The sequence below is a fragment of the Uloborus diversus genome, chromosome 6, assembly GCF_026930045.1.
Source record: "Uloborus diversus isolate 005 chromosome 6, Udiv.v.3.1, whole genome shotgun sequence".
Lineage (NCBI taxonomy): Eukaryota > Metazoa > Arthropoda > Arachnida > Araneae > Uloboridae > Uloborus > Uloborus diversus.
In genome coordinates, this window is record NC_072736.1 from 164,625,807 (window position 1) to 164,642,052 (window position 16,246).

Sequence of the window (16,246 nt, forward strand, 5' to 3'; positions counted from 1 at the left end):
AATTATATTGTTTAAGAATAATGGAGAGTTTGATGGTATCTGTTGTGGGCTTGAACTCGCAAGACTTGCTTATTAACTGTTGCCCACCGTTTCAGACAGTTCAAGACAGTTACACAGATAGAGTAGAACAATTTTATGACATATAGAGAAAAATTGCACATAAAAGGTACCATAGCAAATGTTTTGCCATAAACTTAGGTAATGCTCATAAAAATTTTTTTAAAAAAATTATAACCAATCATAAAGAATTATGTGCAATTTAATCACTTCTATGCAGAATTGGACTTCTGATACCATGTGGTTGAAACATATAGTGAAGCAGGTTTAGTCGAGATTTTTTTTTTGTACGCTTTACTTAAGAGTGTTAAAAAAAACATTCATCTGTCACACCCAAAATGTTTTATATTTTGCACTGCAATTACCTTAACGAAAAATAAGAAAATATTATCTTACGCTAGAAAACTCCCCTTCCCCCTAACTCAATAGATTTTGAATAATGCTTGAAATACTTCGGTTGACAACTTAACTTAGTCACAATGGTGAAGGTGTAAGGGGAATTTTAATGTAGTAATTTCGCATATTTATTTTTTCATAAAGATGTGATTAACAAATTGATCATAGAAGTTATGAAAGTTTAAGGTTAAAATATTTTAGATGACTAAGACATTTCATAAATGAAATAAACCATGCTTAAATGTTTGGCTATTTTTTCAAGTTTTATGGTTATTACTTTTCCCTCCACCCCACTCTCAGCTTCTAAAGTCAGTTTGTCTAATTGTTATTTAAATATTTAAAAATACATAAGTAGATGTACTATATTAAGTGATTTTGTTTAAAAAAAAAACTGTTTGGCAAATCACCATTATGATATGAGTCATCCACAAGTGATGTTATGCTTTGAGGGGGACAGAGACGGGTTCATGAAAATGTGACAAGGGGAAGAGAGGGTGACAAAAAGTAACATCACGCAGTTATTATAACAATATGTTTTTAAAAAATGACACGTGATAAGAGGAGGAGTAAGATAAAGTGTGACACTTTGTGACAAAGGGGAAGGGGGTCAAACATGTTGAAAAAAAGTGTGACAATATTTAAGGTCAGCCCATTAGTACTCCTTCAAAATCTCATTTTACTCCTTCAAAACTCCTTCATTTTATTTCTGAAATTGAGTACGAACCCTGTAACACCTGCCCTTTTTCTATCCTGTGGGAAGCTCTATACAAATCACTATTTTTTAGATACAAAAAAAAAAAAAAAAGCAAGTTGCTACTATTATGATATGTCATAGTTCTTTATACTCAAATATGTGTACATTAAAATCCAAAGTTAAAAATTCTGGGAATAAAGTGCAAATACATGCAAAAATATCATACCTGTTCAAATGGATTGAGATTGGGCATGTAACTTTTTTTTTTTTACTCTTTGTTATTTTTTTTTTAATTTTCAATTTATTTACCATCTCTTCTTTTTCTACTGTCTTTAGTAAAAAAATATTCTTATAAACATTTTGATATTGTTTTCCTACAGTTACTGGAACCACTATGCCATCAGTTCTTCAGTTTCTACAGATCTCGAGAAGAGAACTTGCAAAATTTTGCTCGCCAGTACATACCTTCCCTCATAGGTTTGTACTTAAGCAGTGTTGCCAAGGGTAACAGGAAGGTACAAACCTTTTTATTTTCATGCTACATATACAGTTGTACTTTCTTAATACGAAATCATGGCTAAAACAAACATTTTGTTCGTTAAGTTTGGTTTGCCATCTAACTACATGGTATGATCCAAAAGTAACGAGCCTTCGTTTAAACAGACGCTTTATTGTGCTGATCGGTACAACTGCCTAATAGTATTAAAAATAGGCACCTGAAGCAACAATGTACTTCTGCGGGCAGCTTTTCAATGACTGAAAGGCATCCCTGAAGCCCTGTTTCGAGATATCTGCAAGGGCTGCCTTGACATGTGCTTGGATGTCCTCGATGAAGTTGAAACGTTTCCTTTTCAGCGCTGATTTTAATAGTGGAAACAAAATAAGTCAGGAGGCCACAAGCTCGGACTGTAAGAAGGTTAGGGCATCATGGGAGTGTTGACTTGGACCTTCTTCAGTCTAGAACTCTCGGCACAAGTTTTGCGCAGACTTTCTGCCTGTGCAATTTCTCCGTAACAGTGCGTTGCACCGTTGTTTCCGATAAGTCCAGGGCTTTTACTACTTGGTAGAGACTCAAGCACCAATCCGTGTTCAAAAATTCACACACTCGTTGCACATTTACGTCAGTACGCACCAGACGGGCGTCAGTCACCATTTCCTGTCCTTACGAAAGACCTCGTTCGACTTTTCTACCAGTGAATATAGGGCAGACACTCAGTCCCAAACTGTCAGGAGGAAGAACTAATTAAAGTTTTTAGTGGACCTCACAAATGTGTCTTGGTTGAGTCAAATTAGAAAGCATATTTAAGTAAATCATTAACATTTATTAGCACCAAAATTACAACATGTTAGCAAAAAGGCTTCTTTAAAATATATTATTCCTGTAGAATCCTATCCAGCAATAAAAAGTATTGCAGCCACTGAACTCAATAGAACTGGAAGGCTTACACCCCGCCGCCGCTCGTGGAGGAAATGAAGGCCAGCAACCCCTAGAGGAAACGCCCCTACCCCACCCGAGCGGACACTCTTGACCATGGAGTCCTACGGAATTTTGCTCGACTTTAAATGCGGGCAGAACGTTTATTTTAATCTTTTCGAAAGTTACAAACGCAATAAGTTATTAAAAATTCTTCATTTTCTGACCTACCAGGATTGATTTTTTTCTGTGGCCAACGAATTCTTTTAAGTACTTTACAAAACGTAGCTCAATCTTGAAGATATTTTTGTCGCCAAGTTTTGTTTCTTCGTTTGCCGCGTCGCGAAGAGCGAAATTAAGTTTCGTTTTTCTTTTTTTGTTGAAAATAGACTATGAAAAACAAATTTCTGTAACCTGTTACAACATAACGTATCGACTAAATATTTTTTAATGACATAACGGATATACTTTTTTTAATGACTTAGGTATAACATTCGTTTCATATACGAATACCATGAAAGTTGATTTTTTTTAATAAAATTGGTATTATCACGCATTTCGATTTATATATATTTTGATATATTTTTATCACGCATTTTGCAAGTGATTTTCTAATTATTTTAATTATATTCTCTTACATTAATTTTTGGGATAAATTAATAGTTTAGTTATTAAAATTAATTTATGATTTTAAACTAATAAAAAATAATTAATAATAAAACAATAAAAACATATTTTTAATAATATCAATTAATTTTTTTTTTTTGATTTTAAGAATTATTTGAAGCAGAATGTAAAGGGATTGATTTCATTTCTTAAAAGCAATATGATCTTCAGTTTAAGATTTTAAAAAAAACTATAATTTTCCTAAAAAACAAATTAAAAAATTAAAATTTAAATCAAATTTTAAAAAATTTGAATTAAATATACAATTTAAATCTGCGCACATTTGTATATTTTCATTTTTAGCTTACTTTCACACTAAAAGTCAGAGAAAGAAGAAAATATCATCAAAGGCTTTCTGCAACTTAAAAAATACATTGCGAAAAACAAACAAAAAAAAAAGTCAAAAATAAATAAAATAGATAAATTAATATCGAAAAATTAAAAATTTCGAAGTAGGGTATTGAGATGGGGGAAAATGTCTGTCTGTTCTGTCCCCCCTATTACTTTTGAGTGAACGGTCCAATTTGAACAACTTTTTTTTTTGATCGAAAGAGGACACTTCATTCCCACATTTTATTTTTTATTTGAACAATTTTTCGTTCAGTTTTGAACAGTTCAAAAAAAACTTCCAGGCAAATATAAATTTTGAACTTAGAGGCGAATTAGCTTCAATAAAACTTTGTAAGAAAGAGCTTTTGATGAGAAATAGATAATGTGTTTTGATTTGAACGATTTTCCGTCCTATTTTCAAACAGCTGTAAAACAAATTTTTCTTGAAAAAATAAAAACCTAAAAAAAAAAAAAAAAAAAAGTTTGTGAGTGTTTCAGGGGGCTTTGCATAATTTTGGGAATTATCTTTGCATATATTTTCTTGTCATACGTGAAATGCTTCATGTTCTATTGTTAATATGATAACTATGATAACTACTTAAAACACACATGAGTTTTGATTTAAATCCACCTCAAGATGAAATCACCCAATTAAAAGTCCAAACTATAAAAGTGGTTACCGCTTACCTTTACCGGAAAAAAAAACGTAAATCAATTATCCATTAAACAGCATTCATTATCTTTTTTTTAATACATGGGTATGAAATAAAATTTAGTTTAAACTATTTATTAACAAAAGCTTCAAACAATTCAACGTGTTTCTTCCGAAAACTTAGCAGGAAAAAATATCTACAAACCAAAATGATTCTCATACTCACAGATCAGTAGCAAAGTATGGAAGAGTAAGGGGGGGGGGCAGACCCCCTCCCCAAAAAAAAGGATAAATTAATTGACTTCTGTATAACATAATTTTTTTTTGCTTAAAAAGACCACCAAACATACACAGCATATTTTGAATAAAAGCATTTTTACTCGCTTCGAATTCAAGGGAACGTAATACCACGATTCGTCCATTAATTCTTCTTTGATGGAATCAATAATTTTTTAAAAAAATATGTAGACGTTCTTAAAACAGTCGTTTCTATCAAGAAGCTATTTTCAAAATAATAGATTTCTTTTTCAGCTCATAAAAATGCAAAATGAAAGAACTCACATGGTAGTTTCTTAGTAAAACAATTATATTAATAGAAACAGCAGGTAGTTTCAAAATGTCACCTCAACTGCATCATGGCTTTAAAAACAAATCTGTAACTGCTTTGAAATTCGCAAAGAAATAGTTTTTGCCGACCCGGATCTGAAAATTTTGGGCCCTCCTGCAAAAAAATCAGCAATGCCCATAATAGCCTACGGGATTGCTCACCTCCCCCTCCTCCCCCCCTTAATAATGAAAAGAGTGATTGTTGTATATTTTTAACTGCTTTAATATTTCTACCTCCTGGATAGTTATGTGGGCTTTTTAAACCCGATTTTATGAATTATGTCAGCAAGAAACAAGTCTCCCATAAATTAACATTGCTCCCCTCTCCCGAAATTCAAAAATTATTGTAATTTCAATGTCGGCTCCTATTAGTTAAGATTCGCTTTTGTTCTTGATGCGTAGTATGCGTTTAATTTTCCTGAATTTTTTACTAAAACATTACAAAAATATTTAAATCCTTTAAAATTTGTGTGAAGATTTCTTTTAATTTTTGATTTTTTCTTGGTTTCTTGGGCCGTCGACCTTTTAGTGTTGTGGGGCCTGCGGTATGACCGTATCCAGAATTTTTTTTCGGGAGGGGCTCGTTATCGCTCTTTTCGAACATTGCCGTAGCACACACACACACACACACACACATTTTTTAATGCTCCCCGCTGTTTTTATTTTAATTTCTTAGTATCTTTAATTCACCTGGTAACAGGAGAGTGGCCCTTTAAATGGGATGTAGAACATGCATAATTTCAGGGTTTCCTTGGGTTTCTCCCCCGGGAAAATTTTCGAAAAAGAGATATAAAAATCTGTATTTTGAAGCCTTATATGGTGGTAATTGAGACTACAAATATGAAGAAAAATAGGCAAACAAAACCTTTTAAAAGTTATGCACACAACAATAATTGAGTTCACAAAAACGCGATAATCGTCTTTTTGCATTTTTTAGGCAGGAAGGAGCTGAATTAGGCGCATCTTGGTAATCAGACACTTATTGCCTAATCGGAAACTAGGGGCTCGACCCTTGAGGAGTCCCGAAATTGGCGTACTGTAAGTTTTATAAGAGTTTTTGGGGGAGGAGGGGAAGTCTACCAAACTGACCGAGCACCTGCCTTGGTCCTGGACGGCTCTGAATTGAATTGGGAAAGAGAGCAGGAAGCCCTAATAAGTGTCGAAATTTTAAGTATGCTTTGCAGCTAATGAGAACTAATTGCTTATTCTGCATTTCTTCAAATTTTCACTCGTTTAATAGTTACCCAGTTAAGACTTTAAAAAATCCTTTCTTCCGTTTTACGTTGCAAAACGATTCGGGGGAGTGGTCCGCCCCCCCCCCTGTGGATACGTCCCTAGTCTGCGGGTACGTAGATCCAGGTCAGAGTTTCTGAATTCTTCAATAAAACTTATGTGTTATGATGTTATGATTTTCCTAATTACATGACATTTTACAGCTAAAATATAAATTAATTTATAAAAACTCAAATGAGGTATGGGTTTATTTAATAGCCTTGCTCTCGTGTTATAATCAGTATGACATTGTTCCTAATTAAAACCGTTCATTTTATAATATCTCAGTGATGTTATATTGGGTTTAGTATTTAATTCGTTTCAGGGGTGCCCATCCCCCCCCCCCAAGTTCAATGGCACAAATCTCCCCCCTTATTTTTCTCAATCCTCTTTCCATTTTTAAAAATTTTTCATTTGTTTTTGCTCTCTTTTTTATTGTACTTATTTTTTTAATTTATTTAATTTATTTAATTTTAATTGCTATTTTGATTATTTTATCAGAAAAGTTCTGTGCTACGCCAATGACATACATACACACACACACACACTAAATAAATAAATGAAATAAATTATAAACAGAATGAAATGAAATAAACAATTTAAATTAAAAATTAATCAATAAATTTAAATTAAAAAAATAATCATTAAAAATTAATCAAATTCAAAAACATAAATAAACACATTAAAACAATCCCTCCCCCCCCCCCAAAAAAAAAATAAAACTTTTGATTACGCAACTTGCGCCATTATCCCCTCCTGTGGGCACCCCTGATTCGCTTGAAATGTTAAAGATGTTTTACGTCCACATTCAAAGCATATTAGTGTATAATATTTATGTACCTAAAAGTAGACGAAAAGGCCCTAAGTGATCCTAAAAGAAACATTTAAAAATAAAGTCATGAAAACTTTGTTATGAAACATTGTATGCGGGGGGGGGGGGTGCGCTATTTAATTTCCAGACCCCTCCAAAAGTTTTTTCTGTATCCGCCCCTGTCACAGATGAACCGTTTTCTCTGAGGTTTTAACATTTTGATGCTTGTATAAGAGCAATTACTTGCACTACAAGTTGGCATTGATTGTTATAAAAAAAAAACTATACGCATGCGATTTAAAATCCAACACTGGAACCACATTGAACAATGCAACAATGAACAACAAAAGAGCCCTCGTCAAAAGGCATCTTCGCTAAATATCTGCCAAACTAGCGATAAAGTAGCCACGCTAGCAGCTGGAACCACACCCGAAACCCTCTCCATGAAGGCGGCGAACGGCTTCCCCCGGCTAAGGGGAAGTGAGCTATCCAGAAATTCTAGTTCAGATCAGTGATTGCAGCGAACAAGAACAAGAAAAACAAACAATTATACCACAGGTGCTCCTAAAAGTTCATCTTGATAACAAAAACAGTCCAGTAGTCTTAAACCGTCTTTAGCCAGGTGATTCCAATCAAAGTCTTGAGAAGTTCACGCAAGGCCGGCCGGCGTAATTCATTTGGCAGGTGGATCAAGTTAAGCACGATTCCATCAACTGCAGGATGATAAATCCCTGGGCTGGTAGCCCACAACAGCAACTTATACAGGAGGAGACATCCTTGTAGTGGGAGCAGGGAAGAGAGAGATCGATGGATGGATGTCCACCGCTTAAATACCACCTCGATGACATTCCACACAATTTACATATGCTTTGTTGCAAGTTCGACGAAATCCTCTAAAGAAACTCAAAAATATTTTTTGGCGACACTTAATTTCGTTGAAACCGTTACATTGACGGAAAAGATTCTTTTCACTGTGAATTTTAACTGAACCGTCAATCCTGCACCGTGCGGTTTGTTTACATTTTTTTACTACGCATGCAGGAATGAACGAAAGTTTTGGGACTGCATTTAACTAGTGCAGCGTCAAGATATGGAGAGTCTCCTCACATAAAAATAGGCAAGTATTATTAATATCATTTCCCCAGCACCGGAAAGTCAAGAAAACAGATAAAAATATATCAAATATTTTGACACAAACGCCTGTTGAAGCATTGCGAGCATTTGGGAAGGTAATCGGAAGCAAAATTTGATCTCTTTGCATTGCTCTGATGAACATTCAATATTGCGGTGTCACGCCCCACCGTATAGAGCTTACTGTTAAAGCTGATGGTACCGCTCTGAAAGCTGGGAGGCAACTGACCTGCATTGTGCTGTAAAGCCAACAACCCCCACCACTGTCGCTGTCAAGCGGAGCAAGTGTGCATGCATCAGTGTAACGTGAGGGTCATTACTTTTGGATCGAACCATGTGCATTAAAAATTTTACATATAATACGTATATTAAATTGAAAGTCTTGGCTAATACGAACAAAGATTTTTGACCTCTTCACTTAAAATTTTCATGGTTGAAGACTAAATTTCTTTCTATGAAATTATAAATTTTGTTATGTAGTAGAAGTCCCATTGTGTGTACTGAAAAGAAAATACTAAATATTTTTCGCAGAAATGAAGCCTGTACCTTTGTTTACCGGTGAATATTTCAATTTACTCGGAGATAAAACTGTTCACCTTCTATTGTAGATTACAACCTATTCCGCGATTGTCGATGATCATCTTCCTCATTCAATATTTTCTAAAAACATTCATTTATAAGAAGTACAGTCGAATGTTGAAAATCCTAGGTAATTAGGGCTCACCTCACCTTGAACTACTTAAAACTCGGGATTTTCCGGAAAATTCTTCCAGATTTAGAATTTACTCTAGTTGAAAGACATAAGGAGGAGCAGCTTTTACTTCTTTGTATAAAGAAAAGGAACTATTATCTTCACGAAAAATTTATCACTCAAATTTCAACATAAATTTCTTTTTAATTGCGTCTAAACAAATTCTGACTTAATTTTTCTCGATATCTGTACGTATTTATGTGTACAAGGCAACCAAAACACTGCCCGAATCCATTTCGAGAAGTTTTATCATGACGCCTGTATCAATATATAATAGAAGACCGTTATAATGCACACCTTGGGACCAGAGCTTTTGCGTTATTACAGGTTTTGGCATTATATAGGTCATTTCACAAATTTTGAAACTAATATTCAGAATATATCTATATATTAGCACTTCAGAATGGGTTTTATCTGCAATGAGTAGTAAAGCACTAATTACAGAATTAGGCATTCACTAATAAATTTGCATAACAGCTGAATTTTCGAGAACCATCTGGTATTTTCTTTTTACTGTGAATAATAATTTTCATGGAAAAGCTTTGAATTATGATGGAAAGATGAAAAACTGTTGTGAAATTTAATTTGCCCAACAATTTTTGTGTTTGCAAAGCAAGACAGAGGGATTTTTTTAAACTTCAAAACCTATTGTTTACTTCTGAAAAGTTGTGCGGTTTATAGAGAATTGCGTTATATAGGTCGGCGTTATAAAGGTATTCTACTGTCATCTGTGCATATGTTTATCTTGGATTGCACAAAAAAGTTTAGTTGTTAGAAGGTTTCAATTTCCCCGTATTTTCAACTTATATGGCGTCATGTTGTGCACCTTTTTTTTTTTTTTAAATTACAATCAGATGTTCCAAAAGGGTTATAAACATGTTCTTTGTGGCCAATCAATGTCAATTTTATGTATCAAAATTATTATCTCCATGCATCTCTTAATCTATATCTTGTAGTCGATGAATATTTCTCGCCACTTAGGGAGTGTTGTTGAAATCAACTTCTCAATCTATTTTTATTATTTACTGTATGTAGTTAATAAGTTTTGCAGTAGCAAAATATTTCTATTTTCTGATTTTATTGAAAGTCAAATTTTTTGCTGCTAAAAAATGTAACTTAAAATAAAAATGAAGCACCTCGGATTAAGCAGAACTTCGAACTTTCGAGATTCGGATTTTCTAGACTACTATTGGTGATTTTATTTTTTTGAATGTACTATTAGTTAGATTACATTGTGTGTATTATTTGTAATATGTTTAGACTATAGGTAAGAATTTCTTTGTTTTCTCACTCAAGGTTGTTACGAATAACGGCTAATATGAACAAATTCACGGATTTTTGACATTTCATATCAACCAAGTTCCACTGTATTAATAATTAGTAAAAAAATAAATCGCTCCCATCTGCTCAAAATATAATATTTCCTCATTTTTTTTTTCTTTTAGAATGTCAGATGTGTTGAAGTTGTATTACTAGGAATTTATAATTTGGTAAGTCACCATTTTATTGATGTAATTTATTGCAAAGCCTTATCATCTACTTTTTAAGCTAAGTAATTGTTATTATTTTGGTTGCAGGAAGTTATTGATTCTTCTGGAAAAGCAGCCTGCCTATCATTTCGTATTCCTTTATTGTCAAAACCATCCATATATCATGAGGTATTTTCTTTTAGAAAATGCGATATCTACTGTGTTTATTTGGTTTGCTGTTTGAAAACTTATTGGAGTATTGTCAAAAAAGAATGCCATGTGTAACTAATATTTTGTTGGATACTAATGTATTGTATAATTAATATTTGTTGTATAACTAATATTTTGTTTGAGAAAATGCTGTTGAATTATTTAGAGAGTGTTGAACTAATTTTTAAAGTTTTTCAAACTTAATTATTCTTTCTGATGTATGACATTTTTTTGCAACTAAAGTAGTGCCAAAAATTCAGTTGTTATTCATTATTCAATACCTATTTGATAGGAAATCATTGTCCCCAAGAAAGTGTAGCTGAGTGAACCCTTGACCTCAGGGTCATGAGACTTAGATTCTTTATTTTTATTTAAAAATATTAAATTTATAAATTTTAAACCAGAGACAGGTATTTAAATTATTTTTATGCTTTGAACTAGACAGACTTTTTATTTACAGCTTAAATTATACTGTAGATATTAAGGAAGAATGGGCAGTAAAAATATTGTTAATGGTTTTCGTCATTGTTGGAAAATGAAAAATTGAAAAAACTGAAAACTGGTTGATCAGTTACTAAAGAGACTAAGATAGCTGAGAGTCTCTTGAATAAATTGTAATTCATAATAATATTTTAAGCAACTTTGATTTGCAGAAAGGGAAGATTCTTAATTTATGACATGACACCATGATAATCGGTTATCAAATCAAAAATCAGGAAAGAAATTATTTATCAATTGATGCAGAATTTCAGATAAAAAGAAGCCATATTAGCTATTTACTTTTGCTTTAGGAATATTTTTTTATGTATTTAAAAAAACAAAAAAACAATTATAATAAATGTAGATCAATTTAAGATGTTAAATGGTAATGCATATTTACATTTCACAAAGTAAATAAATAAACATTTTTTATTTTAAACTGGTAATAAAGAAAAACAGAAACAGTTAATTAGGTTCAGCCAAATGTTTGGTATTCAACCAAATTCAGTTAGAATTGTAACCAAATATTTGGTATTTGTCATTATATGGTATCCAATGCACCCCTACTAGAAACTAATTTCCTCCTTAATTCGTTCTCTAGTGGCAGTCCTCTAAAAGTCTTAATTGAACCCTGGCCAAGGCACAGATTGTGCCCCCATCACTTTTAAGAATATTTTTTTTCAGTATAGCTCTGATTAAGTTTAATGAAGTTCTCTTCCTTAAAATGTGTGGAATTTTCTTTGCTATATGTTTTAGTTTGAATCTTGTCCCTATCTTTTTTAAAAAAAATTACTATTCAAATGATGTATTTGTTCTGATCTCATACTTCATGTAATAAGATTTTCTTTTTTATTTCAGCCTATAAGCTTATCTCACTCTGCGTTGTCTGAACGTGCTCTTTCTACTTTAGAATATGCTGAAAACAGAATGATCACTGTTGGTCCTTTCTCTGAAGTAGAAAAAATTAATGCTAGCAATAGGCATGTATATAAATCATTTCAATCTGTTAACTTTTTTCAAACATTTCAATTTTATTTTACCTAAAAAGCAAAAACTCTTCTTGTGATGGGAAAACATTATATAACTGTATTCTAATGCAACACAACTGTTCAATATACCAATTAAAGTTTTATGCGTCTTTATTTTCTTATTTTGCAGATGTACAAAAAATAATAAAAAAAAAAACTAAAATGTTTTTCATTACTAATTTTTTTACTTTTAGACAATGTTTAATTATTTCATGAATTAATTTCTTATAATCATGAGAAAAAAAAATAGTTTGCAATGTTAATAATTTTTAAAATCCTAAGATTTTTCTTTCTTTTTTTAAAAAGAGAAATAGTCAACTTCAGATAGTTAATTTTAACTTCTAAATAAAGATTCCCAAGCAGTTATTCACTTAAATTTCCCTGTGTTTTTTTTTTTTTTTTTGGTGCTAAATTTGAATTTGGATTCAGCAAACAACCACAGTTACTATTTTTCTGTCTCCAAAGCTTCTTGTTAAATACTAGTCGTACAGTATGAAGTAAATGATTAGAATCTACCAAAAAAATAATTTTTCTTTTCAAAGTGACATGTCATATGTATCATATCTTAAGGTTTTTTTTTTCATAACTCCCTTAATAGTTCATTAAACTTCATAAGTAAGGCATCATTTTGAAGTTTTTTTTCACTGCTATCGACTAAGGGTAAACAATTCACATTTTAATAGCTTTTTGAAAAAGTGCACTAAAAATCAGATTTTTGATTTCTTGTCATAGCTCGAAATTCAATGGGCAAAATGTTTTATCAATTAGGATAGTCTTAATGCTTCTCAGGGGACAGCTTGTACATATGTATGTGTAAGATGAATAAATACCTTTGTGCTGAACAGTAAAATAACGTAAAGTAACAACGTCTAAAAAGCACAAATTCTCAGATTACTGCAGGCATATGTTTCGGGGTTTCAGGAAACACCTTTTTCAATGCAAAACGTAGTGAGCTTCTTTTCATCCATAAGCTCACTACACTTTGCATTGAAAAAGTCGTTCCCGGAAACGCCGAAACATATGCCTGCAGTAATCTGAGAATTTGTGCTTTTTAGACGTTGCTACTTTACGTTATTTTATATGTATATGTGTTTGGGTGTTTGTTTGAAATTTTAAGTAGTTAGTGACGTGAGAAAAGTTTGGAAGAAAAGAGCTTATTGGATGCAGCAAAAATGCAAATGATTTTTTTTACTGAAGATATCACTACCGGATTTGTGTCTGAAATATAACTGTGTTAAAGAAAACCAATTTTTTTTTCATTGTGAAAATAAGAAAAATTAGTTATTTCAAAGACCTTTTAGTACACGGTGACAAGAAATATCTGAACTAATGAAAATATTACGACAAAACTTCAAAATTTATATGAATACATTATTTTGACTAATATATTTACAAATTTTCAAAGTGGCTGCCTTTGACCTCAATACAGAGCTTTAAATGTGTCACAAAATTTTCAGCTAACTCATTTACTAATATTTTATTCCATGCCTCGCATAAGGTTTTCTTTAGGGATGCCAAAGTTTTATGAGTTTTAGCACACACTTTTGTCTCCGCGATGGTTAATTTCGAGTGTAATTTTAAATGCCTCCCCCTCCCCTTTGACCAATGAACAATTTATGCAAACCATCAATTGCAGGAATGCTTCATGATTTTTTTTCTTAAGTATTTGTCTCAGCTGTACTAAATTTTGACGAAAACTGTTTCTTGTTAGCATTACAAATGGTAATTTGTTGGTACCAGTATTGGTTTGTTGTGCCATCTCGCTATTTGGCTTCATACTTGGCAAGATAATATTTAGAAATTATATATTGCCTTGAAAATTTGCATAGAGGAAAAGCATAAATATGTTCCACGAATTCAAAGATATTTTCAGATATTTACATAATTATAATTTTGAAAAGAAAGCGAAAACGGATAAGAGAAACCAACAAGATCAAATTTAGTCAAGTTTATCGTAAATTTCAAACCAAAGGGCAATAAAAAGTAAACACAAACCCCTCCTGTTCAAGAGAAAATGATATTGAAATTGGAAAAGTATCATCTCTCAGGAAAGAAATTTCAACCAGCTTTAAATTAAAAAAAATAACAAAAATACACACAATACGAAAGAAACACACACACACACACACAAAAAGGTTTATCCAAAAATGACATGCAACAGACCGAATTATTTTGAAGATAAAATACTTTTAGGCAGTTAAATTAGAGGAAGTGTATCACGCATTGTTAGCAGTACCACCAACCTGTGCAAGTGGCGTAGCTAGACCCGACTTTCGGGGGGGGGGGGGGTTACTTCTTTTATATATATATATATATATATATATATATATATATATATATATAATATATATAATATATATATATATAATATATATATATATATAATATATATATATATATAATATATATATATATATAATATATATATATATATAATATATATGTATGTATAATCGCTTGGAATTTTTTCCTTTTCTTCCTTTTTTTTTCTTTCTCTTCTCTCTTCTTTCTCTTTTTTTTTTTTTTGAGACTAACTTTTCGGGGGGGGGGGGGGTTTTGTCCCCAAAACCCCCCCCCTTAGCTACGCCCCTGAACCTGCGTGAATTCAGAAAGAGTAGTTTCAACTGTAGGAAAGTTGAGCACTAAAATGAGTTGCAGGCTTAGAGACAATTCAATAGGTGCATTATGTTTTTTAGTAGTATTGATTTTTTATTATGACATTTGTTCCTTCATTTTATATTTGTTCACAATACATTTTCATAATGATACAATTTTTGTACAAAATTGTGAAATGTGACAATGAAAAAATGTTTTAAAGCAATTTTCGAGAAATTTCAAATACCGGTATTCTGGTATGTTTTAAAAATACCGAATGCCGGTATTGAATTTTTGGTCCGGTATTGCAATCCCTAACGCCAATCAACAATGCAGAAGGTTTTGGGGACAAGGATGTGTGATAAACCTCATAAAACATTGGCATCTCTGAAGAAATCCTTATGCAAGGAATGGAATGAAATACCAGTAAGTGAATTGCGGCCCAGAGCCGAAAATTTTGTGACATGGTTAAAGCCATTTCGAAAATTTGTAAATATATTAGTCAAAATAATGTATTGATACAAATTTTGAGGTTTGGTCGTAATATTTTCATTCGCATTAAAGTTATGATGCATTATGTGTGTCTAAGTTATTTCTCGTCACCCTGTAATATTCAATGTAAAAGATGTTGATGTTTTGTCAGTAATATAAATCTGATTTTAATGTTTAAATGTTCAATATTTTTAGGTTACTTGTGATGACTGTTCTTATGTGGCTATATAATCAACATATTGGGTGTATGTCAACGTTTTCTCATATATCTGTGTGTAAAATGTGTTCCAGGTACAGCTGTATTAATTTTTCATGTCATTTTTAAGTGAATTTTCAGTTTTATTATAGTTATATTTATTGTGTAATCTCTAACCTAAAGTTAAAGATCGACTTAGTGTATTTTTCAAATATTTTTCTTTATTTTGCAAATTACTTAAATACTAAATAACAATTGAGTATTTAATAGTGTTTTATTTATTTATTTATTGATAAACAAAAACGGTGTCAACTATATTTAATGTCTTTAAAAAAAAAATTCAGTTTTTTGATTTTTTAAGAGTAGCTACCTATGCTTGTAAGCTCCCTAAGTAATACTTTAAAATGTATTTCCCTAGTTGTGCTTAATGTGAAAATTTGCTTAGTTATTTTGATGATTATTACTTATTTATTGAAAGAGCAATGATTAATTACCTTTAGCACAGTGTTGAAAACACAGCAACATCATCTCAATTTCGTATTTCCAAAAATGGAAATTTTCGACCAACCCTCGCCTAAGATTTGATTTTGGGAAAGAAAAGTTTTATTTGATGAATCTGCAGAAATCATTGAACACTGAATTGTTCCAAATTTTTCAAAAATTGGATAAAATCTATAAAACATTAATTTTTTTAAATGTTACCTATCATGATCAAGATAACAGATGTAGACAAACATATTAGGGATGTGTCGTTCATGAACAAATGGGTCGAAAAGAACGAATCCTTAAAATGAACGAATCCGTTTGTTCATTAAAAAAATTAATGTTTGTTCTATTGAACGATGAGCAGTTTGGAACATTGTATTGATGCACTTGTGACAAAATCGCATTTTTTAAAAAAATTACAGTCATCTTCAAATTTCTAACTCTCAATCAATCTCAAATTTCCTTTTTCTCAGTGCAGTACAATATATTTGTTCGACTCTTTTCTACTTG

At 31.7% G+C, this 16,246-nt stretch overlaps 1 protein-coding gene across 1 annotated transcript in view; it reads left to right on the forward strand.

The window, feature by feature from the left end:
* Nucleotides 1-16,246, forward strand: part of LOC129224556 (hyccin-like) — a 41,598-nt gene that overhangs the window by 9,693 nt on the left and 15,659 nt on the right. The window contains exons 4-8 of the mRNA XM_054859034.1: nt 1,528-1,662; nt 10,226-10,270; nt 10,358-10,438; nt 11,798-11,919; nt 15,250-15,345. Coding sequence (XP_054715009.1) covers nt 1,528-1,662; nt 10,226-10,270; nt 10,358-10,438; nt 11,798-11,919; nt 15,250-15,345 — 479 coding nt within the window. The remainder of the gene's footprint in view (nt 1-1,527; nt 1,663-10,225; nt 10,271-10,357; nt 10,439-11,797; nt 11,920-15,249; nt 15,346-16,246) is intronic.